Source organism: Acanthopagrus latus, chromosome 22 (assembly GCF_904848185.1).
Source record: "Acanthopagrus latus isolate v.2019 chromosome 22, fAcaLat1.1, whole genome shotgun sequence".
In the NCBI taxonomy this organism is placed as follows: Eukaryota; Metazoa; Chordata; class Actinopteri; order Spariformes; family Sparidae; genus Acanthopagrus; species Acanthopagrus latus.
The window spans coordinates 5528822-5552882 of NC_051060.1; the positions used below are offsets into that span (position 1 = coordinate 5528822).

The window sequence follows — 24061 nt, forward strand, 5'->3', positions numbered from 1 at the left end:
TATCAGGAAAGAGGCATACAATCAAAATACTCAAGTCAACTCAAACTTAAGTATTGTCTTTCAGTAAAGTTACATTCTGTCTTTGCATAACACGTCACCAAGTATAAATACACATTACACATGAGACTGCGTTTTGCCCTCGACATTGATTTCACATGTGGTACCTCCGCTCCAGCAGGGGGCGCTGCGCTTCTTCTTCTCCTCGCGTTTTAAAGCAAGCGGATGTCTCTTTTCCTCTGTGAGGTTAAAGGACACAGAGCAGCAAGCCAAGATGACAACATTGAGACCGTTCACCTGCGATGATTTATTCAAATTCAACAATATGTGAGTGAGATATCGTCAGTATCACCATACAGACTCTGTTCGCGAGCCAGTCGTCTTGTGTGTACGTGGCAGAGACGTGCGTACAGCCTGTGTTTGGGGTGCAGTAGCGTTAGCAGGCTAACCAGTGTGGCTACAGATGGAGGCTGGCTGGAGAGAATGCTGTGCCAAACTCCCTTTGAAAAAGTTGAGAATTAAGTTGTGCGAGGGTCCTCGGCAAAATGGATACTTATTAATCGTTGACTGGAATAACCTGTGAATCCCTAGTATCTCCTTGAAATTTCGGCACACGTGTAATCAGCCAACTACCTGTCATTTCAGTGAAAGTTAAAATCTGTTTGCCGACTTAACCCGAGCTAGGTGGCTAGCTTACTTAGCATCTGTCTCTCTTTTAGCTAGGTAGCTAATGTTAGCGTTCTTAAATAACGTTGACAAAGGAAACATGAAACTCGTCGATTGAGTTCGGTTTGTCTGTGCCATCATAAAATCCCTGAAACTAACTGATGTCTGTGTTTTGTCCAACAGCAATCTGGACCCATTGACAGAAACAGTATCCTTAAGCTATCAATGTCAACTAATCTGACATTTATTTGCATGTCATAAATTAATTTTACATATATCACATCTCTCTTTCTCTTGGTTTGGAAATGTTTCAATTTGATGGTACTTAATTAAAAACTCATTTCAGTAAGTGCATCTGATGGTCTGTAATTGGTGCTGCTGTTGAACTGTATTTGACACTGCTGTTTCTAATATTAGGGTGTTTCATTACTAAGTGCAGGCTGTAGTTTTCTTTGACCTTTGACCTCCAGTATGGGATCCCATTTTACCTGCAGTACCTGGCTCACTGGCCGGAGTACTTCATTGTTGCTGAGGCTCCTGGTGGTGAACTGATGGGCTACAGTAAGTTCTTCTGCTTTGCCAACTTTAAATGTTTTATTGTTTAATATGGTGGTTACAAGAAAAAATGTCCCTTTGGCACATTTACACAACAGCCACTTATTTTCATTCGATCATTTACAATACAAAAATAGACTCGAACAGACATTTTCATCACACTTGAGTTGCCCAAAAGGGAGAAGCACCGAATTTACAGACAAATGTTTGGAAATATTTCTGTCTCTCAGTTACCGCCTGCTGGTCAGTCGATATGATGACACATTAAAAAAAAAAGTCTGAATGTCAATACATCCTGGTGTGTCCTCATAACAATTACTATTTAACTGAAGTGTAAAACATTTGACATGTGTGAAGCTCTTTCACGGAGGTGAGTTTGACACAGTAGAAAATGTCTAAGTAATCTTAACATAAAACAGAGATTAACAGACGTATAAAGCCTTTGTCATCTCAGCTAAACACCAGATAATGTTGAAAATTAAAGATTATATTCAAATTCAAGCATATCACCATCCCTAAAAAGATTAAAATTCACTACATTACAGCCATATATTTTACTTCATCAACGGTTGACTCTTGTTTTTCAGTCATGGGGAAGGCGGAGGGATCTGTGGCTCGGGAGGAGTGGCACGGTCACGTCACAGCTCTGTCCGTCGCCCCAGAGTTCAGACGACTCGGCCTCGCTGCCAAACTTATGGAGATGCTGGAAGAAATCTCAGAGAGGTGTGTGTGTGTGTGTGTGTGTGTGTGTGTGTGTGTGTGTGTGTGTGTGTGTGTGTGTGTGTGTGTGTGTGTGTGTGTGTGTGAGATATCACAACACATACTGGACTGTAAACCTCTGCAGCACAGGCATGACAATTATGTAGAAATGAGATAAATGGAAAATTGTTAGTGGTTAACAAAACTGTGTCAGATCCTTACAACTGCATCATTTATTTTAGGTGAACATTTGATTTTGAGTCTAAAAGTTGAATTTGCACCTTGGATTCTTTCAATCGCAATCAGACTTAAATGCATTCCCTGGGCATCAAAAGATTCACACAGCAAAGTATATTTAATACATAATTGGTTTTCATAGGTTGTTTGTGGCTTAAAATTTTTATTCTGAAATTCATCTCCAGACCATAGAACTACAGATGTCGTTGTTGTCTGGCTCAGTGAACAGCTGATGACTGAAGTTGTCGCCTCATTAAAATTGTGTTACTGTGACCTTTATTGTTAAACTGCAGGAAGGGCGGATTCTTCGTCGATCTCTTCGTACGCGTCTCCAACCAGGTTGCGGTGAACATGTACAAACGTCTCGGCTACAGCGTCTACAGGACGGTGATCGAGTATTACTCGGCCAGCAACGGAGAACCTGATGAAGACGCTTACGGTGAGAGCAGTATTCAAAAGAGAAACTAGATATTGAGGACAAAAATACAACATTTTTAATATATTCAGGTTTTATGTCAAGGGAGGATTACTCAGCAAATCTAATTTGTTCCTTTTAAGAAAAACCTAAAGGGGCTATGTTTTTAAGTGTTGTAGTCATGAATAAACATCAATTTTTAGGTTATTTCAAACCTTTCAGTGAGTTTTATTTTTCTCAACTGATCTCTGAGTGTTAACGTAGCAAAAAGTACAGATAGTTTTGACAGAGGGTCTGCTGTTGCAGTGTGTTCAGGTTCAGGTGTGAGGCTCTGATACTGATACTCTGATTTTTCTTCCAAACATCCAAAACTTGGCTGTCATTGACTTTAGTTTTCACAGTAAGCCAAGACAGCGAAGAGCTTGATTGTAGCTGTGTCTAACCAGCAGATATTACACAATATGAAAACCACAAACTGTCCCAAAACAGGGAAGCTAGAAGTAGAATTTAATGGAGAATATATCATATGCATACAATTTTGTGGTATTTGTTAGCTAGCACATTTAGCTAGATGTAATGAAAAAAAGTTATGTGGATATAGTCTGTGTATTAGTTTGTTGCATAGAGTAGAAAAAGTTGGGTTTAAATAGTCGCCATTTAAAGGGCCAGTCCACTCAATTTGTGAGACATTTGCTGATTCAGCTTTGGGTATGATCAATCTTGCAGATAGTTTGGTTTTATTTGCAGAGGATAGTCATCAGTCTGAGCTTTCTGCTGAGCTAACACAGTGGCTGCTCATGGAGCTGATATCAAACTACCGACACGCTCCTTAAGAACTGGTATTGAAGAAGGTCTCTTGTCAAAACTCTTGTGGGTTTTAACAGGGATGTGCTTTGCAAAGACAAGCAGCTTTTGAGGTTTATTTTTTTATTTTAAAAGCGTTGAAGTCTTGAAAAAACTGACAAACATAATAGAATCTACCTGCATGAACAGGTATCACTGGAACAAAACAAATCATTACTGTTTTTGATGAAATGACCCCTTAAATGACTTTGAATTACCAATCTAACTCTCGATGTGTTTCATAAGCATCTGTGCTGAGCATTTATTTGTCTTAACACAACGCAGCAGAGGGCGCTGTTACTCCACACAAACTGAATTCAGACTGGAGTTGTAGTCAGTCAATAAATGAAATTCTTGTAGTGCTCAGACAATTCAACTGCATTTACACTATGGTGGCAAGGAATAGACAATTCAAACAGCAAAAGAAACTTAAGCCGAGTTTTTCAAATCTGACAGTTTGTCTTGTATCCTTGTTGCAGATATGAGGAAAGCTTTGTCCAGAGACACAGAGAAGAAGTCAATCATACCGCTGCCACATCCTGTCAGACCAGAAGACATCGAATAACAGTAGACGGTGGCTCTCTGCATCCTCATAGTCATGTTACATTGTACATAAACTGACACCATTTCTCAACACTTTTTTGTCGGAGAGCCACTGATTGTACAAATTTTACTTCCATTAACAGTCGAATTCAGTTTCATTCCTGTACATTATCAATCAACATTTAATTGAGAAATAAGACAACAGACGAGTTTGACTTGATGTTTGTATAATGGCACAAAACATGGTCACACAATAAAGACTGTTCGCTCATGAGCTCATTGTTTTGTTTGTGGTATAAAACAGATCAGTAGAAAAATCGGTCCAGGATGAACGTCGCCCCTTTCGTTTCCCTGAGCGGGGAAATTCTCCCAAACATGAGTCTAATCTTTATCATCTTCATCTCCACTTCGGCTCTCTTTCTCTGCATCTTCATCTCTGCTCCGGCTCTGTTTCTCCTCTTTCTCTCCATCCTCATCACTACTGTCACTCTCGCTGCTGGTGCTGCTGACGTCATCGTCTCGATCATCGTACGTTGCCTCCTGTTCTGTTTCGGTGGCAGTGTTTTTGTCGGAGCCGTTTTCAGGAGGAGCTGCAGGCTTGTCAGAGGGTGATGACGTCCCTTCAGCCGCTGGAGCGTTTTCTGGATCCTCCTGTGTCGTTTCCACTACCTGCTGCTTCTTCCACATCTTCGCCATGGCCAGCAGTTTGAGGTTGGGCTGGTTGGCTGCGTCTTCTGGGAAGATGTAGTCGTAGTACTCCTCCCAGCCTGCGTCCGACTGAGAAAACAACAAGAACAATTTAAAACCTGGGATTGGTTGCAACTAGGGATTATTCTCATTATTTGTTCCTCTCTTTTTTAGATTATTACTCACTGTGTCCAACTAGTAAAGAACAGTCCAGTGTATAAAGATAATTGCTACATAGCTTAGTGTTGAACTGACTGATCAAGCTTGAGTTCAATTTAATATCAAGTTAATTCAAAAACATTTAGTGCAGTTTTCTAAAATCAAATGTGCTTAATTGGCATGGCACTATAGAATAGTGCAAAAATATTCTAGATTCAAGATTAATTTATTTTATCACTTCACAGGGTTGTGAAACTAGATGAATTTTGCTGCTCCAATAATAAATAAATAATTTTTTTATATTTGAGTGTGGAGGATGAGTTAACGAGTCTCAGCCTGGGGAAAAAAAGAGGCCTCTAAAATCTAATTATTCCCCCATCAGATCAATCCAAGATTTTATATTCACACATTCAGTCCTGGAAAAATCTTTCTCTTAGATTAGGAAATCTTATGTTAAATCTTCTTCTTCTACATTCACGATCACTTTAGAGACATTTGGTGCTGTAAAGTCATGAGTAGATCAGAGTCATTTCTACTTTATTTATTTGACTTTTTTCTTAAACAAGTGATTAAGAAGTTAATAAATGAGGAGCAGAGGTATAGATATATCCACTGGAGCTGTGAACTCAGAAACTCATCAACACCTAATTAGTGCTTCAAAATGCAATTATTTTACTTAATCTGTCAATTTATGCACAGAAAAAAGCAAATCTGCCAAAATTTGAGCGGGTTGAACAAGTGAAGACTGGCTTTTTTAATCAAAAACCGTTTATACGTGTCAGGACTGACTGTAACTTATTTCTCTATGCTGTACAAGTATAACAGCTCGAAGTCGAAGATAAAACCAAAATACCAACAGTACAGGAAAAGAACAAGACATCCACTGTAAATGTCTTTCTGCTGTCTGCCATCTTCAGTTTGACATCATAATGCTGTGTTATGAACCAGTTCTTCTGTTGAGATCTTACCCCGTCCTCGGCCGTCAGCTTCCTCCTCTTCTTCACCTTCTCCGGTAGCAGCTTCCTCACTCTCTCCATCGTGCTGTCGGATCCGAACTCCTCCTCGAAGTCGCTCCAGGACTCGAGCAGCATCAGACGCTCCTCCTTCTCCTCGCAGTTCCTCAGGCTCTTGTTGGCCTCCTCAAAGATCTGCCGGCACTTCTGCAGCCTGTCGGGGCTGTCGATGGACAGCTCGAACTTGGCGTAGCTGATCCAAACCTGCACGAGAGGAAGGTTTTAAGCATTTTATCCTGTCATATATTTAAGGAACACAGAAAGCTAAAATGTTGTTCTCACCTTGACATGCTGCGTGCGCTGCAGCAGCCTTTTGTAAAGGTTTCTGGTGTTTCCATACTCCTCCTGCTCAATTTCAAAGTCAATGTAGGACTTCCACAGCACCTGAAAAGATAACAGACACACACATTTTGAAATGATCAACAGATTAATTTATATGTGCAAAACAAACTGCAGCCTTTATATAGAAGCTTTAACTTGTCAGTCTGGGAGAAAGTGAGAGACCCAACAACAGTAATACATATTAATTATGAAGAGATGGTGAAGTGCAGGACTTCCTTCCTTTAACAAAGGAATGGAAATGACAAAGAAAGAAAGGACGCTATGCAGTGGTATTTCCTTAGTCAATAATAAATGGTTATATGAACAAACACGCAATCAGTACCTCTGGCATGTCGAGTCGCGGTTGTCCGATGGCGAGCTCGAAGATACCGCGGGCTCTCTCTGTGTCTCCCAGGATCGTCTCCAGCTCGGCAAACTTGATCCAGGTGGTGCAGTTCTCCGGACTGAACTCCAGGTATTTCTCGTACAGCTTCCTGCAGCGGTCGAACTCACGTAGCTGCAGCTCCAGCTCGATGTAGCCCTTCAGCAGCTTGTTTTTCGGACATTTACCGATTGCTGTACCCTAACAGGAGAAAAAAAAAAAGGGTGGAAACACAGATCAAACTGAGGTTGTTTGCAGTGTTTGTCAAGTTCAAGTTTCTTAGATATTGTGGAAACTTGTACCTGTTTGAGCACCTTTGCAGTAAAATTCACACACTAACTAAAAGTTTCTATCACATCTAAATTTCAACTTTTAAGTTACTTTTTTTATTTTACCTGCTGTTCATTAACTTCAATGATAATAATTTTACTTTTCTTCGTTTAAAACTCATCAGTTCTGTTGAATCTTACCATGACCCTTCTGGCTCCCTGCAGGTTCTTCTGCCGGATCTCAAACTGAGCGTAAAGCAGCCACATCTTAGCAAATGTGAACTGAAATGAAAGACACACATTTATCACAATCTGAGTACCAGTACCATCACTTTTTATGATTATCAGAGAAACAATAGAGTGAGGATTCATTCTAACAAAATGGTAAATCAAACATCTTAATTACCTTTTTATGTGGGATGAGATCCAGGCTTGCCTGATAGACCTGCCTGGTTCTCTCAGGATCCTGAACAAACAATAATAACAACGTATTCAACAAATTTAACAGAGCTTATTGCTGATGTATCTGTTCATTATGATGGCATCTTAATCAATTTGAAATTAAGCTGATTGGTTGCGAGAATGACTGAGCAGGTCAGTGATAAATCGAATAATAATAGCTGGTCTTTAAAATGAGGGTTGTTGTTGGCGATGAAGAAGAAAAGTGAACTGAACTGACCTTGACCTCCAGCTCTTCGTACAGAGCGTAGTTGATCCACAGGTAGATGTATCGTTTCCAGTGTCTCTTCTCCTGGATGGGGGGCATGTTGGCGATGGCTCTCTCATAAACCTCTCTCACTGTGTCTGGGTCTGCGTCATTCTCCACCAAACGAAGGTAATCAAACCAGGCATCATAGTTGTGTGGGTTTGCCTGATAGGAACAAAATAATGGCAATGATGAAAACAGGAAGTAATGTTTAACACCCACTGGTCACAGACTGTTTTGCTCCCCCTAAATACCTTGACTTCCTCCTCATACTGGAACCTTCTCTTGCTAACGATGACGTCTTCTATTCCTCTTCGGTCTCCAAACTTCTTTTCAAACATGGTGTAGTACTTGAAGAGCTCCTGTGCCTGGTGTTTAGGGATTCTGTCCAAAGCATACTTATAGATCACCCGAACACGTTCAAACTGTAAGGGAGGGGAAATCATACAATCATGTCATTCAGCAAGCACAAAGATTATACAGATTTTCAACAACTCTCCAGCAGAATACGATACTAAAGGACTGAGGCTTTAATGTGAATTCATATAGTTTGGTGAGTTTTGTACTGAGCTGCACAAACCTCTTTCTGTGTCTCCTCAAACTTGGCAAAGGCCACAAAGAGGTTTTCGTCCACATGGTCCTCCCCGAAGAACTCCACTGCCCTTTCGTACACCTTCCTGCCATGGGCGATGTATCCGTGCTTCTCTTCAAACCGAGCGTATTTGATCCAGTTCTTCACTTCGGGGTGAACCATGACGAGTGCAAAGGTGTTAAGGAGTTTTTATATGAAAAAATGAATATTATCTCAAGGTCACTAGATATCATCTACTGATGTATCTGATCAGAGCAGACAAAATGAAACATGACTGGTATGAACTGGGGGTGCAAAAAATTATCAGTATGAAAATTGTCATATCATATTGTGTTGGCAACTGCATGATACATTTAACATAATTTGTCCTGCTTTTGCATTTATTATATTCTATTGTATAGCACTGGTCAACGCTGGTTGTTTTAAAAATGTGCTTTACAAATAAGATGGATTTGGTTTGTAAAAGCTGAATATAATTTGCTTTGGCACATTACATAATTTGCTTGTTTAGCTCTTTATTTAGAGAATTATTCATAACTGAATCAGAAAAAAATGTTACTTTGTTACAGTTATGTTTTTTTCTTACTGTTTTTATGTTTTGTTTTGTTATACTAACAAGCAATGTTTAACCAGCAACTGCTTCCCCTAAATGTGTCATTAAAAAAATAACTAGCAGATGAATGCATATATAATTTGTCATTGCAATATAATGCAATGACAAACTTTATGTATTAACTTTCTTATCTTGAAGGATTTATGAACTGTTCAGTCCCAACAAAATGCATTAAAACACAAATAAAAGGATATATCGCTCATAAATGGTGCGGGCTTTGTCCACTTCCTTGTAGCGAAGCTCAAAATTGATGTAGGAGTGCCAGGCCTGCTCCTCAGGCTCCCACTCCATCCAGCGCTCAAACACCTGTCGACAGCCAGCCACGTTTCCCAGCATCTCCTCCATGTACGTGTACTTGTACCTTTAACAGGAGAAGCAATCAAATGTAAATAAAGTAGGTGGTAGATATCTGGATGACCATGTCATTAAGCAATAATAGGCTAAAAACACACACACATCTGCGTATTTCAGCACATAGATCCAAGTGTTCACTTTCCTGTATTTTCTGATGTATGCAGCAAACATGGATTTCATTCATACCAGAACTGGTTGACACGTGGGAGGATGGTTATGGCTCTGTCCCAGATGTTTCGGGCATGGTTCACCTGACGGCTTTTCATCTCCATCTCGGCATATTTCAGCCATAGAGTGATGTTGCGGTGATCGACATCCAGCGCTCGCTCGTAAATGGAACGAGCCCTGAAAAAAGAGGAGGCAGTGATGAGGGAAGATCAGCAGAGAAGATTCTGTTTCAATAGAAACTGTGTAAAACAGGCCAAATTTAGCTGCAATATCAGACCGGATTTCTTCATAAACGTGACAAGAACTAAATGCAGCATGATTCAGTCATTCAACAGCACTGGCAGTCGTAACACTACTGAAATATAATAAAACTGGCTTCAGGAACAGTACCTCTGGATCTCCTTCAGGCTTTCTTCCCATTGTGCGTATTTGATCCAGTTACTGATGACAGTTCGATTCTTTCTGATGTTGTCCTCAAACCCCTGAAAGAAAAGACACAACAATTTAACGAAAACTCATAAAACTATAAAGTTGTTGTTATTATGTTATGTTAAATGTTTGCTCTCATTTCATTCAAGTCATAACATGAGACTTGGAGTGACTATGAGTCTTGGAATATACGTATTCCCTGATCACACAGCTCAGACTTTAAAATATGGTGTATTGGCCAAATTTTTTATTATAATTGAAGAATCTTAGTTGTTTTGGTCAGATTTCAGCCTGCACATTTACATAAAAACAAGCAGTCAGCGGAGATCATGACAAATGAGCACATACCTTTCTCTTCTTCAGTTTATAATCATTCAGCTCCTCTTCATCAGTGATCTTCTGTTTCGGTGGTGGTGGCAGAAGTTCGAGCTCCCTCTCTTTGGCTTCCCTCAGCAGCTGCTCAGCAGTGATCTGAACCTCTGCAGGAGCTTTATTTTTCACCTGAAATGTGAGAAAAAGTAATTTAACGTGATGTTGCTTCAGTCCTGAACATAATTTTTTATGTTCTTTGTTTCTTACAGCTGAATGATTACGTTTTTGTTTTTTTGTATCACTTAATATAATAATCTTGTGCAATATGTTTTCAACACAAAGCTTAGAAAAATATAAATGTTTCACTAAGTAAACTGGATAACCTGGGTGCAGATGACTGTGTGTGTTTCAATATCATAGCAGAAAAACAGGGAAAGATGTATTTAACAGCGGCGTGTGCCTGGTTTAATGTGTATGAATGTTTATGCAGGAGTGTATGAAATTATACTTGATTTGTTAGTGCACAGCTTTATTCAGGTTCAACACCATCATCCATACAGACAGTTAGGTTTATAGTAAATTATCAACTTTTATCAATATTTTCCTGTTCCGATGACTTACGAATAACTTGTGTTATTCGATCTATTCAACTTTTACCACTGTTATGAAGTGTTTAATATGGAACCAGCTGAGCTTATCATGCTTAAATGATAAATCTAAGCCTACCAGTTTGTCGCTTAACCAATGATGTGAATAACTAACGCAATATAGTATTTAAACAAACTCGTTCAGGCAGCCTGAAAAAGCGCAGCCTGGTCGGGAAACACAATGTCCCCGGTTAAGTTAGCTTACGTGTGAAAGTCAGCTAGGTTGGTTTTCAAGCTCATGTGGTTTCCGCCTGGCTAAAATTGGTACCCTAAGATAACAGCTGAAAGTAAAATAATACCCGATGTTTACATATATGAGAACTAACCTTGTTAGAAATCAAACACAAGCGCTATCTGGCGCTACCTCGAGAAGTTTACTCCTTTCAACTTTAGCGCTAACTGTTAGCATTAGCTTAGCCGAAGCCAGCTCGTGGCTCCTGTTATTGTGTTTTGCCTTCTTACCTTAGCCACCTTCGGTATCCGCTGTTTGCCCGCCGCAGTGGACGCCATTTCGCCGGCTGGTCAACTCAAAATTTTACCAAATTTACTCGAAATGTTTCGACAACAACAAAACAGTAAGAGAAACGTTTAATTCACATCCGCCGCCAGCCACCATGACAGTACCCAGCATGCCTTGCGACAGTTCCCATTAACCCCGGTGCAGCGTTCTGTTACCATGGTTACAGAGTTTAGGGGCTCGCTAGCTAGCCCATCCTGCAATGAAAAATTACAGTTTTACGGCAGTTGCGTTAACATTACTTATGAATTAGTTTCTAATTTCTCATTTAAGAGTAGAGTTATAGGACATTAGAATAAAATAAGATTACTGGGAGATACATATTTTACAGGTAAGTAACCGTTGTTCTGGGTTCTGGCCAACAATTAGACATTTAGCTAGATTATAATCATCTTTGTCGTCGATGTTATTGTTGTTGGTATTGTCGTGGCTGAAACTATACCGCCCTGCTCTATTAAAATCTGTCAAGGTGAAGATGAGGACCCTAACTTCACCCAGTGGTCAAGAGGAAGCTGTGACCGTCAGAAGGAGTGAATCAGCGGATGCTCAGGGGATTGACAGCCTCATCACCCCTTCGGCTCAGGCGGTTTTTGGAAGGGTCAACGTAATTCATCTGCTGTAAGACAAAACATTTAAATAGCGATAATTAATAAATTGGCTTGACAAAATTGTGTAGTGTCACCCCAATATGAGTGTCTGCTTCCTGTTTCTTCTCTGCTCTCCGTCACCTTCCAGAGAGAAAGCCAATCTGGCCGTGACTCTGGCCAATGAAAAGGATGACATTGTGGCCCACGCTTCGTTCTTCGATTACCCTGTTGGAGACTTGGTGGATCCGGCTCACTGGGAACGTTTCCTGCAGAAACACTTCAGAGCTGAAAAATGCACAGTCTGTATCAGTTATAAATTCAGACAGCTGCTAATACAGAGTTGTTTATAAGACTAATACTGTTATTGCATGCTCACAATTTTTAATTATAAAGTCAAATATTTGGCCCCTACAGAACTTATCTGTCTGTATGCGCATACTAAGAATTTTTCACCATTTCAAATTGAAGTAAAGTTATTTTCAGGTTAGGTGAGATAAAAGTGAACTGACAGCTGCACTGAAGGAAACTAAAGCTCATTTTTCTTCCCTTGGCAGCCTTTGAACACACTCTACCTCCACCTTTTTGTGGCACAGCCAAATTTTGTCGCAGCAAGTGTAAAGGAAATAATGAGGTATGCAATACAAAGGCAATTTTGTTTTAGTTTTGTTTGTCAGTATTCCTATCTGTAATATTTAATTTCCGAATACAGCCTTACATGTCAATTCATGTGATGCCTGTGTGGTATAGCAGTTAAAGACAGCTGGACTGTAAAAAAAATTAACATGATACAGGGTTCAAATCCTAAATATTGTGATTATTTTAAACGTGAGTTACTCTAAAGTACTTTGGTCGAAGCAGTGACGGGTTAATGCAATGTCTGCCAAATTATAACCCCCTTGCTGCTGTGGTTCTTTTTGCAGGGCTGTCTTTAATGCAGTTGGAGAGCTTGAATACATCTGCCTGATCAGCCCAAACATTGGTGTTTTAGGTGATGATCATTTTAAATTCATTGTTCATTTACCAGTTATTCAAAAACTAACCTTGAATAGAGTTGTGAGTCTCATGATTGTTGTTTGTCCAGAGCCAGCTCTAGAGAAGGTATTTGAGCCATTGAAGCACCTGACTGACCCTGGACCTCAGTGTTCAGCATTCATCTGCCGAAGACAAAAGCTCTGTCCAAGGCTTCATATCCGCCCAGCCAGGTGATTCAAGCTCATTCCTTCCCCACTAACAAGGATTCCACTCAGAAAACAATGACATTCTCAAAGATCTGATGTATTAAAGGGAATTGTTAATAGATTAAGCAGTATCAGGAAGAGAGTCATTTGATTCATTGTAATTTTGAAAATATTTATTTGACAAGCTTTAATGCGTCACCTACTCCTCTTTTTGTTCATTAAAGGGTTGAAGATCACGATGATATCATGCACTTATTTGCAGAGCAGACAAAACTACTACAAACTACAGACATAGTGGATCAGTCGTACTTCCTGGCCGAGCTCATCGAGGCCCAGAATGAGAAGAATTGCACCGCTGTGTGTGAGGTTTGTTCCAACTTCAATTTCTGTTTAAGTAGACAAACCGTTTTACAAACATCCCTCCTGATCGTCTGATCTCGTGTGTGAGATGTGATTCGTTCATGGTCATTTCTGATCCTCTGCTCCAGTCCGAACATAATGTTGGAGCAGCTCAGTGATGATGCTTTGACTGATTGTCAGGGACCCTGCTGGGGTCTGTTCCCTCAGGACCTGGAATACGACAGATCTTCTCTCCCCTCCCCGCCAGTCGGGCTGACATGTGTTCATGGCAGCATATGGCAGATACGAGCTGATACTTGGCCAAGACATGCTCTCACTGAACATATTGTGTCCAGACATCTGAAGCATTTTGGGCTTTTTGTCTGAATATGTTCGGCACTCACAGAACAAACAGTCAAACATTGCCCCAGAGGATTGGGCTGTTCACTCCGCTCACTTCAACTTTTTGTCAAACTACAAAATTTGTCATTTTAGTATTTTGGGTGTTATATTCTATCTTGTTTTATGTGTCTTAATCATTATTTCAGTCCAAATTCAAACCAGCATGGGAATCAATAGCTTTGTGTCAGAGCAGAAGTGAAGATTTCTGTCTCACATTCTGAATAGGGTAAAAAGCTGCTGTGTTATAGACATATTGTATATTACATTCAGAGGAAATATAAGTATGAGTATATGTATTGATGTCTGTGTCTTCCTGTTCTCCACAGAGTGACGGAGTGGTTGTTGGCTTCATCAGCGTCACTTCTGATGTTGATTTGAAACAGCTGCACAGCTTTGAGTTGAGCGAGTTTGATGGTTTGTACAAACGAATAAAACACAATGAAGCCGCTGCTCAGCCTGACTCAAGTAAAGACGAAGAAGATTCACAGCAGGTAACTTAACTGCACCTCTGTAAAATGCACATTACAAAAACTCACATTACAGATAAATACAGACACAATGAAGATTACACTCACAAGCAGGAAGCATCTCAGTGGTGTCTCCCTGCTGGAATTGTTTAATTAATGCAATTAAAGTCATGATTATGATATAAACATTAAAACATAAACATTTAAACTCACTTTTTTTATTGTTATGTCTTTCTTGGTGGCATGTTGTCACTCTAACCTCTATGCAGGAGAAGACACCGTCGAATGGAGCAGGACAATTTTCAGAGAAATCCAACGCTTTCTGTATTCAGTTCTTTGCTATTGACAAGAGCTATGAAACAAGGTAAGCTCAGGATGAGGTCTTGGTGCGAGTAGCGATACGAGGCTAGAAATGTGATCATGCATTATTGGCAGTGCCGAAAATAAAATAAGGCATTGAAGACAAAGTCTAAACTGAAAAGGAAAGCAGTGGCATTGAAATGTTTGTGTTCGAAAAAGTTGTATTGGCACTGAAACAAATCTTTGGTGCTGGAAAAAAAACAATGAAAATGAAACAATTAAACAAAAACATTAAAACATATTTTGTCATATTTTGATATTTCTTTTCTATTTCAATGTGTTTTTTTCCTTATATTTGTCTTTTTTCAGTAAAGCTTTCTCAGTGTCACTGGTTTTCATGTGAAATGTAAAAAAAGGCCAGACAGTAACAGTCTTGCCAATGCACTGAGAGTTCTGTGTGAAATAATGCAAATATTTCAGTGCCACTGTTCCCATTTTCGGTTCAGACTTTGTTTTCAGTGCAAAATTTCCTTCTTCACTTCTCACTAAAATCCACTGAATACAAGTTGGATACCAGAAGAAGGTTTAAAAACCTTGGAAATATATTTTGAAAAGTATTCCATATTTCAAATGTAAATATTCTGTCAGTTAGAAATGGTTTTCTGAGGCGTTGCTGATGGCAGCTGTCCAGAGTTGTATCAGTCATATGCTGTGTTAAAGCAGGGAGAGTGACTGTTAGTTGGCTCCCGCTGAGCTCCTCTCACCACCGCCTTACCTCCCAGCTGTTACTGAATATGAAGTCGAGGCGCTTCCTGCCGAGAGTGAGCATGTTATTAATGAGAGCTGCACCTAAAGTGACAGCGAGGCAGAGCTGAAAGCGAGAAGTTGAGCTGGAAGCGGCGGGCAGATTGGTCGGCCAGTTGTTCCGCCACACTGATCACCAGATTTGATTCTGCAGTTGGCACAGACATTTTTTCACTTAACTTCCCCTCCCTCATCTTCGTCTTCTCTCCTTCTCTTACAGATCAGTGGATTTTATTCCATATGTATTCAAACTCTTTCCTGTGAGTAGCATATTTGCACATGAGATTTAAATCATTTGAGTCATGTTCTCCACCAGAAAAGAAGCATATGTTAATGAGCAGCACAAACAGACAGATTAAATAAGACAAAGATAAGTGTCACTGCTCAAGGGATTGTATAAACTCTCCTTTGTCCCTGGAATGATAATTTGTGCCAGATGTGCGCTAGGTACAGAAATACGTTTCAGTCTGTAATTGTAAATACTGGATTCCTTTACACATCAGGAGGGATAAGATAACAGCAAATGCTTTCAAAAGTTACAATTTTTTTATGATATATTCTGCTCAGTGAAGTGTGTGTGTCTCGCGCCTGCCTGCCAGGACCTGGACTTCTGCATCATCACTGTCCCGATGCTGTCCCCTGAGTTCCTGTTGCTGCAGAACTTCCTCAGGGTGCCACACCGCATCACCACCTTGCTGCCATATGAACTCTACATATTCCCCCGCACCGGGCTCAGGTGGGTCAGCTTAGTTTGTTCATGTCTACTTCTCATAGGTAGCATTGGATTGTTCATTGTTCATGGAGGAGGTCTCTGCACACCTGTGGCGCCACCTGTGAATATAAATGACTTGTACAGGCGAGTGACCCTCTGCTCATGATAACGGTGTGGTTGTCTCAGCAGGAGTGTGAAGGTGAGGCTGGCTGTGGCTGCAGACCGGCCGGCTGTCTATGATCTGGTGACGGGTCTGAGTCTGAAGAATTCCCTGCTGCAGGACCTGGACTGCTTCTATGAGACACGCAGCGACCTGGTCAGTCAGCACAGACACCAACACACCACCTTCAGGCTGCAGTAACAATGCTGATGCAAGCCTGCTTTTCCACAGCGATCAATTGTAACCGTGTATCCAACACAAAGAAACTTTCCCTCTGGCTTTGCTACTTTCTTAATCCTGTATTTGTCCGTGCCACTGTTAGATAGATACCAAAACCCAGGAGAGAGAAACTCTGAGTTTAATAAAATGTTGATTTAATCACCAGTCTGAGCTCACAGCAATTCGGTTAATAAACAGCAGCCAGTGCTGTTGGTAATTTTCCCTTGGGTTGTGCCTCTCAGGCTACAGGCTGCCCTACTGAACACTGCAGACTCTACTCAGGGCTAAAATACTCCCGAAGTAACAAATATTTATTCAACATGCTTATATTTTGAATTACATGGTCTCCTAAATAGACACTAATGTAGAACACTGAGATAAAGAGGACCGAGCTCTTTGTAGTAAACATGCAAATACAATGTTATTATAAATAATTAATTTTATTTATTAAAGTAGGATAACTGCCTAACACCTTAATACAATAGTATTTAAATATTAAACTCAATAATCAATTTAAACATAATGTGTAATATGTTAGATTCACATAAATGTGTCTTAATGCAGGAAGTAACATTCACATAGTTTCTTTCCTATCTTCCTTTATTTTCTCTTTGGTTAAAGAACCTGAGACTTCACTGGGCTCTCCACCTCTGAAACCAAACCAACACCCGTGTTCCGACATTACTCCCTCCCGTCCCATCTTTGACGCCACCATGTATTTACTTTCTCACATTGTTTACTTTTGTGCCCATCTTTATTCTTTATTTATGGCATTGCAGTGTGCCACTACAACCAAGCTACTACCAATTTTCTCCAGCCTGTAATACGGTCCATGTTTGTGGACCCCAGGAAGACAAGCTGCCTGAGGGCACAATTAAAGGGGGGTCCTCACAAATAATTAACTGGAAGTCATTTGAATTAGTATAAACAGTAAATAGACAAAATATCAAGGTTGAAATTCAAACTGTGCCCCCGTTAACTTTTAAAATTAAACGATGATTGTTTTGGACAGTCGAGTGTGACTAGGGCCGGTGATGATGATTGTCTTGGAATAACGAGGAATATCGCACGTATGCCAGGGAACAGATTGGTGAGAATTCAGCTGAACGGATTTTCCTCTCTGACTGACACCCCAGCTGTCACTGCTGCAGCTCCAAAACTGATAATTACTTCTCAAATGAGAATGCAGCCACTTCATGAGTATTCATGGCACCGGACTGATACGAGGAGGTTCAATATTCAGTTCAGTGCACACATGTAAATTCACATGGATTTTGTCCTGTTGTGTTGTTTGTCAGGACGGGGTGCCGCTGCAGGCCTTCGTGGCCCAGGTGGACGGTCAGGTTGTGGGGATTCTGATCATGAGAGACGAGCAGGTAGGTACAGTTTATACTTCGTCTTCCTCAGATGAACCTGACAGGGTTGGAGGATGTTTTTGGTTTGATGTCAATAAGTGCATCATTGAAAATGTTTGACTTTTCAAACATTTCTTCACAGCACAATTACAGACATGACCATGAATGTGGCTTGAATTATAGGAATTGCAGGATCCACAGCCTGTTTTTCAAGTATCCCCCTGTTTCTGCTGAATTGATTTTAACTATCTGTCTCCTCATTCCCCCAAACCTTATGGAGGTGCAACACTAAACTACTAACTGCTTAAAAAGTCCTTGAAGTAGTAAAAGATATATAATAAACATTGTGACAGGACATATGATGTCACATATGATGAGTCCTTACTTGAGGACTGAAATGTCTGACAATTTAAAATATATACAGATAATGATGAAAAGATTTTTATGAAAATTCTTTTCATGAAACACTTCAACAATAAATTCCATTAAGAACATCCTTCTGGTTGTTTGAATATATTGAAATTATCAATCATAAATCATAATTTATCATTAAAGCCAAACATTATGAAGTTTCCTAGATTTTATCTTATTCATATGATTGTAAATTTTGTATAATTTCAACTGCTAAACAGACAAAACAGGCAAAATTAGATTGTGATTTTTTGCCCAAGCCAATCAAAAATACTGCACAATATGGTAAAGCAAAAAAATCATAGTGATTAATTTTTTGTATCTGTAATTTTCATTTTTACTGAAAAAAAGTCACACCTGTGGAGGTATGTACCAAACAAACAGTTCTGCCTTATGATGCAATTTTTCTCACAAATCTTACCTCTATAAGAAAATTGCCGCTTTTGCAACTAAGGTGCACTCATATTGCAATTTTAAGAACATTCTGATTACTTGTGCAGCTCCACATCCCTACAGTCCACCCAGAATAGTTATGTGGTTGTTAAATTGTGTTGAAATCTTCAACAACACATTTTCAGAATTGTGTCTGTTATCAACTTGACATAGCAAACAATATGGTCATTTCAAATTGTACTCTATTTTTAAAAGGATTGTAAGTCATATATATTTGAGTTGTTTTTTTTTTTTTAGGCAAAATAAGCAATTTAAAGATTAAGAGTTTTGAGGTTTTATAGATAGAATGTGGATTTTACTGAATTCAATCAAAAATAATTAAAAGATGACTTGATAATGGAAATATGTATTAGTTCAAACCCTATTTTAACAACAAGAATAAAAGTCGTCAATTAGATAACCCTTTTCCTTTAATTCAGCCTGAAATATTTAGGACATTTGAAAACGATCTTGACTAGAGCTGGAAATAAGGAGAATGAAATGAAATAAATGTTTTGACATGTTTGTCTGCTCAACACAAGAAGAAAAGAGTCCGCTGACGAGGGGAAGTAGATTCCTTCTACTTTCTTCTTTTAATGTTTTTTCAATAAAGAAATGATGTAAAACTTGAACAGGTTCAAAATGTTTCTATGCTACAAGAAGCAGCAGCTTTTCTTTGTTATTATTTGCATGGAACAGAAACAGATTCATTGTGTTAAGCCAAAGAAAATGTCTCTCTGTCTTAGAGTTTATCTACAGACTTCAGACTTGAATATCTAATCTGTCATTGTCAGGATGTCGAGTACATTCGAGCCCACTACAACATCGAGAACTTCATCTACTTCAGCCATCACCGCTACGAGGAGCACGCTCAGATACGCCACTTTGTCCTCAACCCGTCCTTCCAGCACTTCAGCAAACACTTGTTTAAGGAAGTGCTCCGCCTGGCTCACAAATCCTGCCTCTACCACCGAATGTACCCCCCCGACTGCAGCCAGGAGGTGGGTGCACAGGGACCTTCAGGCCCTCACTGGCCCCTCATCATCACTGGGCCCCTTCCAGCCTCTGTGCATGTCTGCTCAGATACACATTGTCATTAGTGTAATGAGCCTCAGTTCATACACTGCAAAAAATATCCTTCAGGACAAGTCATTCAAATGAAGTGGTGGCAGTTTTCTAGTCTGAGAATTTCTTAACAGATTGCAGTTGATTAAAAAGAAACAGGCAGGTGAGTCCTATATAATAGAAACTCATTCAGGGATTGTTGTTTTTTTTTTTTTTTTGATGTGTTGAAAGCAGCAGAATTTGACACTTTGTTTATGATCATTTTGTGTCCAGACATAAACATTGGTGTTCAAGACTAGTCGACAGTATCCTTTAGTATTCTTTACTCTCCTCCAAAAAGTCCCATAGCACTAAATGCACTGATTGCAAAACATATTGGATCCCTTTTTTTGTCTTTCAACCTAGATGGTGATGTTTCCCATCATTTCAGATTATGAGAAAACAATATAAACAGTAACTTTTTACAAAACTCTTTTTTTCTGCTGGAGCTTCTGTTGTCGGTCTGTTACAGTCTACATTAAGTATTATAAACTACATTTTCTGTGCTGCAGGAGAAGCACAGAAAATCAGACATTTAGGAAGCCTATTGTATGTGTTTGAAAATCACAGAACACACTGTTTTTTCTCTTTGCTAAAAATACAGAAAACAAGAAGTTGTATAACATGGTCAGTAACCCTGACTGAAACCATACGTTTACGCTTGGTAAAATTGTAAAGACATATTGAAAAAAAAAGGTGTTTAGTTCTGGCAAACCATGGCATTAAGCCTTGACATTTAAAGGAACAGTTCACGCAAAAATGTAAATTTCCACCAAATATTTCTGGCGCTTCACAGCAAAAGAGTGAACTGGCTGGGGACATGTATTGAAATGTAAAAATGAAATGGCTCCATACAGCCCATCCGGTTTAATCCAAATGTTTGGAAGCCAAACTTTCGGCTTAAAATGTGTGTAAGTAATGTCTTTTTTAGAACAATTTGGGATCTCTGGGGACTAGTATTATGCTGGATGAGCTGTATGGAGTCATGTTTCTATGTGCTCTAATTGTTTAGGAGAATGCTGCAGCGCTGTTTTGCTGTGAAGCTCCAGAGATGTTTTGTGGACTTGGAAACTTCACCCGATTTTTTTTCATCGGCATTTTTTCATTGGGGGAGGAGTGAAGACAGAATTTTTGGGTGAACTGTTCCTGTTAAATTTGCTCCCTTTTCCCTTTCCTATTTATTTAAGAGAAAAAACCTGCAGCATGTCAGATAATAGAAATGATGAAAACGATCTCCTATAGCTGTTGGATGCATTTGTTCATGTAAAAATGTTGTAGCTTCAAACAGGTCATTTTGTGCAGCGTGTGGCCCTCAGTAGGCTGCCGTCCCCAGGGTCGGGGCAGCAGGTGCCGACAGTGCTGCCAGCTTCACCTCTCCACACCATAATAAGACATTTCCTCAACGTGTAGAGGCCTCCACTTCCTCTGCTAATTACCTTCCACAAACAAGCAGCAGATTGGGAGATGATAATGTGCAAATAGAATAATGACAGAAGATAACCAGAGAATTAGCTCTGATCAGGCCGTGGATGAAGCATGGGGTGATGTTTTCCAGGCAGCTCATATCAATGGCGCAAACCTTGCATCATCTAACCTCTTCACTGGGGCTCATTATCTCTCTGTCGCCTCCCAGTCACCTCCTGAGCCCTCACACTGATGCTGTTTAACCTCTGAGGGGATTTTTCTGAGCTCACTGACATCGTGCCCTCTTCTTCTGCACCCAGAATTCCTGCGTCCACCATCTGGATTTTGTCCTCAACTGCGCAGTCCCCGTACGCCTGCGACGCCAGATCATCTACCCGCTGGAGGAGCTTGGCATCAACGCCCCTTCCAGGCGGATCACCGAGGACCAGGTGGGCACAGCAGCAGCTGGCTGACAGCAAGCAGTCTGCCAGGGAATGTAGATTAGCTGAGGGCTGCAGACAGAGGAGGGAGGTCATGTGGCCACTAGACGGCGCTGTTTCAAAAGGGAAAAGTGATACAGAATGGGATTCACATACAGGTATGGAGGGCAAACTCCACCACAGGCACCACAGTATGATGGAATGAGCGCTGACATTTTATTTTCTAATACAGCATTTAAAAACAGACATTTGAAACATATAAACCAAAAGATTGCAAACAAACTGACATAAAATCATTGAAATTGTTTAGTTGGCTCATTTAATTTAAAAATACACCCATATCTCATTTAATGTGACATATCACAGATCAGATCAGATCAGAGTTCAGAAACACCTGAGAGTTCAACCTCATTTATATTTCATATCTGTGAAACTTTCAGCTAGAATTTGAAATAATGTTGTGGTGTTTTTAACAAACCTCATCTACGCAAGGATTTGTAAGGTAAAAAGGAACTATTTTTGCGGGAAACTGCAGTGGAAACATTTTAAAAGTATTCAACTTAAAGCTAAATCTTTTGAGCCGTAGAAATCCTCTTCATGTGGGGGTAAAACTATTAAGTTATAACAGGGAGGTTGAAGTGACAAATAAAATTCAAGCACTGAGAGAAGTGAAATATTAAAAAGGTCTCAAAAGCTCAAAAGCTCTCGCTGAAGTATAAACATTCAAATATACTGAAACCTACGAAGAAAGGATGAAAGAAGAGTTTTGATTTTTTGGGGGAACTTTCCCTTTAAGAGCAACAGGATTACCAAATTCTTTTTTAAACCGATGAAAGAATATAAGGGACTGATGAATAGTGAGTAATGATGATCTCAGCTCTCTCTTGTTTAAACTCTACCCTGAGTCTTGTTTTCTGGTCGTGAATCCTCCGAGCCGGGCGGATTTTAACGTGGCTGTGATTTCTTTAAACACCCCGTACTTCAAATATTTACCACATGTGCAGCAGCACTCTGTGTACACACACAAGCTCATTTCACTCCATCAAACCCGGCCTGCCCCCCCCACCTTCACCTCTATAACACAGCAGTCATGATTTCTAGGCTTCCGTGCAGATAAGAGCTTCGCCTCCGAGCTTCGCCCCTGCCTCCTGATGTCGGCCTCGGGATGATTAATCAAATTTAAAGCACCTGTTCCCTCTCTGTCAATACTGGATCGTATTACACAGAGGCGCGGCCATTGTGTTCAGGGAAGGTGAGGCGTCTCCAGCGTGATAAGAGCTGCTGCACCTGCTCCACCGCACATGCAGATGAGACAGGAGCTTTGTTCATATGAATACCTCATCTGGTTAATTCCTGCAGTATTCAGATGGATGCATGTAGGCATTTAATTTGACTACATGCAGTAACAAATGCCGTGTTTTTACATATAAAGTAATACTCAGTTTCAATAAATGTCACTACAGCGTCTGCATGAGACACACTTAGAAATCATTGTTTATCTGGCACAGTTTTGAAATGTTATCCCGATAAAAGTGCCTTTAATCCATGACTTTTATAGAAAATAATAACAGTAATGTTTTATTAACATCTCCAGTCCAGCCTTTTTACTCCACAAGCAAATTCAGATTGCTTCATTGTTGCATTTGGGAATGAAAAACAAGCCCCAGTTGTTAAAATCATCGAAAATTGACAGACTGAAAATCTTAACTGCTGAAAGTTTTAAGTTTACTACAAGGTTTAATCTTTAACCTCAGCTTAATGTTGCACACAAAACAGAATGGTCTGTGAAAGGTCTTTATGTTTTGTACCAAAATGCTTTCCTGTTCACGTTTCTCTTTTTGCTTTTCATTCAACCTTTTATCAAAAATACAGAATTTCCCAACACATTTGTATGAGCGAGATGAATACTTCAGTAACCCTGTTTCCAAACATCTCCAGTGTTGCAATTCTAATCAAGCTAATCAAGCTAAAATAAGTATCTGGAACTCTCTTATTGACTTGCTTTTGGAAGGCACCTTTGAATTGATAACGACTTTAAAAAAATGAGTCCAAAAGTTTTTAAAAGACATTTTTTTGTTTTTGCACTTTTCAGTTTACATTGGACAGCCCAGTTGCTGGACTGCTTAATTTCTGCAACGTGTCTCCCCACTGTTTAAACCCGAGTCAGCACATTGATATTTAGCGTTTCAACATTCCCACAATGTTCAATTTACATGAATATGAGCTGACTTTTATGTTGGGATGTAGAGGGAATGGACAGTGGTCGTGTTGCAGCTCCTTGAGATGGCTGCCAAGCCAGAGACCACTGTTCTAGACAGTGTTTAAACATTTGTAACAAGCAAACACAGGTTTGCTTGACAAAATCAGGGATTTATATCCAAAACATGATGTTTTCCTAACCCCTAACCAAGTAAACACAGCGTTGTCATAACATAAGATCGAACACTGATGTTTCAACATATCAGTAGTTTTCAGAAATATGTCACCAACATATGGTATAGCCTGGCAATTGAGTTTCTAAGGAATAGGCTGCTTTTGTTTTGTTGTTACAATTGAAAACATTTATTAGATCACTTTTGCTTTTCTGATGCACACATACATTTATCCTGTAGATCAACCACAT

General features: G+C 39.8%; 3 protein-coding genes across 3 annotated transcripts in view; 2 read left to right on the plus strand and 1 right to left on the minus strand.

The window, feature by feature from the left end:
• Window positions 1-187: 187 nt before the first annotated feature.
• Window positions 188-4229, plus strand: naa20 (N-alpha-acetyltransferase 20, NatB catalytic subunit). Its single transcript, XM_037085977.1, has 6 exons — window positions 188-324; window positions 847-871; window positions 1134-1224; window positions 1806-1941; window positions 2448-2593; window positions 3892-4229. The coding sequence occupies exons 1-6, from the start codon at window positions 272-274 to the stop codon at window positions 3975-3977; spliced, it is 537 nt and encodes a 178-aa protein (XP_036941872.1). The 5' UTR covers window positions 188-271; the 3' UTR covers window positions 3978-4229.
• On the minus strand, window positions 4109-11260 carry crnkl1 (crooked neck pre-mRNA splicing factor 1). The gene is made up of 14 exons (XM_037085974.1): window positions 11070-11260; window positions 9997-10149; window positions 9610-9701; window positions 9238-9396; window positions 8892-9058; window positions 8073-8251; window positions 7747-7917; window positions 7466-7657; window positions 7193-7252; window positions 6988-7068; window positions 6479-6718; window positions 6097-6198; window positions 5770-6018; window positions 4109-4732 (listed from the first exon to the last, which is right to left on the minus strand). Exons 1-14 carry the CDS (start codon window positions 11115-11117, stop codon window positions 4337-4339), a joined length of 2289 nt encoding a protein of 762 aa, XP_036941869.1. The 5' UTR covers window positions 11118-11260; the 3' UTR covers window positions 4109-4336.
• Window positions 11261-11300: 40 nt separating this feature from the next.
• cfap61 (cilia and flagella associated protein 61) overlaps window positions 11301-24061 on the plus strand; it is a 34165-nt gene continuing 21404 nt past the window's right edge. Inside the window, exons 1-15 of the mRNA XM_037085973.1 lie at window positions 11301-11455; window positions 11594-11742; window positions 11860-12010; window positions 12266-12342; window positions 12632-12699; window positions 12793-12913; window positions 13114-13255; window positions 13957-14121; window positions 14367-14461; window positions 15422-15461; window positions 15801-15937; window positions 16103-16229; window positions 17591-17668; window positions 19285-19491; window positions 21319-21447. Of these exons, the coding sequence (XP_036941868.1) occupies window positions 11600-11742; window positions 11860-12010; window positions 12266-12342; window positions 12632-12699; window positions 12793-12913; window positions 13114-13255; window positions 13957-14121; window positions 14367-14461; window positions 15422-15461; window positions 15801-15937; window positions 16103-16229; window positions 17591-17668; window positions 19285-19491; window positions 21319-21447 (1680 nt within the window). The 5' untranslated portion in view covers window positions 11301-11455; window positions 11594-11599. The remainder of the gene's footprint in view (window positions 11456-11593; window positions 11743-11859; window positions 12011-12265; window positions 12343-12631; window positions 12700-12792; window positions 12914-13113; window positions 13256-13956; window positions 14122-14366; window positions 14462-15421; window positions 15462-15800; window positions 15938-16102; window positions 16230-17590; window positions 17669-19284; window positions 19492-21318; window positions 21448-24061) is intronic.

What these genes read in the sequence shown, in the direction of transcription:
- naa20 (XM_037085977.1), top strand. Translation starts at nt 272, where the DNA reads ATGACAACATTGAGACCGTTCACCTGCGATGATTTATTCAAATTCAAC. An exon ending in TTATTCAAATTCAACAATAT is followed by an intron (nt 325 to 846) that starts GTGAGTGAGATA and finishes TTTGTCCAACAG; the next exon opens with CAATCTGGACCCATTGACAG. An exon ending in TGGTGAACTGATGGGCTACA is followed by an intron (nt 1,225 to 1,805) that starts GTAAGTTCTTCT and finishes CTTGTTTTTCAG; the next exon opens with TCATGGGGAAGGCGGAGGGA.
- crnkl1 (XM_037085974.1), bottom strand. Translation starts at nt 11,117, where the DNA reads ATGGCGTCCACTGCGGCGGGCAAACAGCGGATACCGAAGGTGGCTAAG. An exon ending in ACGAAGAGCTGGAGGTCAAG is followed by an intron (nt 7,253 to 7,465) that starts GTCAGTTCAGTT and finishes TTGTTTGTTCAG; the next exon opens with GATCCTGAGAGAACCAGGCA. An exon ending in AGCTGACGGCCGAGGACGGG is followed by an intron (nt 4,733 to 5,769) that starts GTAAGATCTCAA and finishes TTGTTTTCTCAG; the next exon opens with TCGGACGCAGGCTGGGAGGA.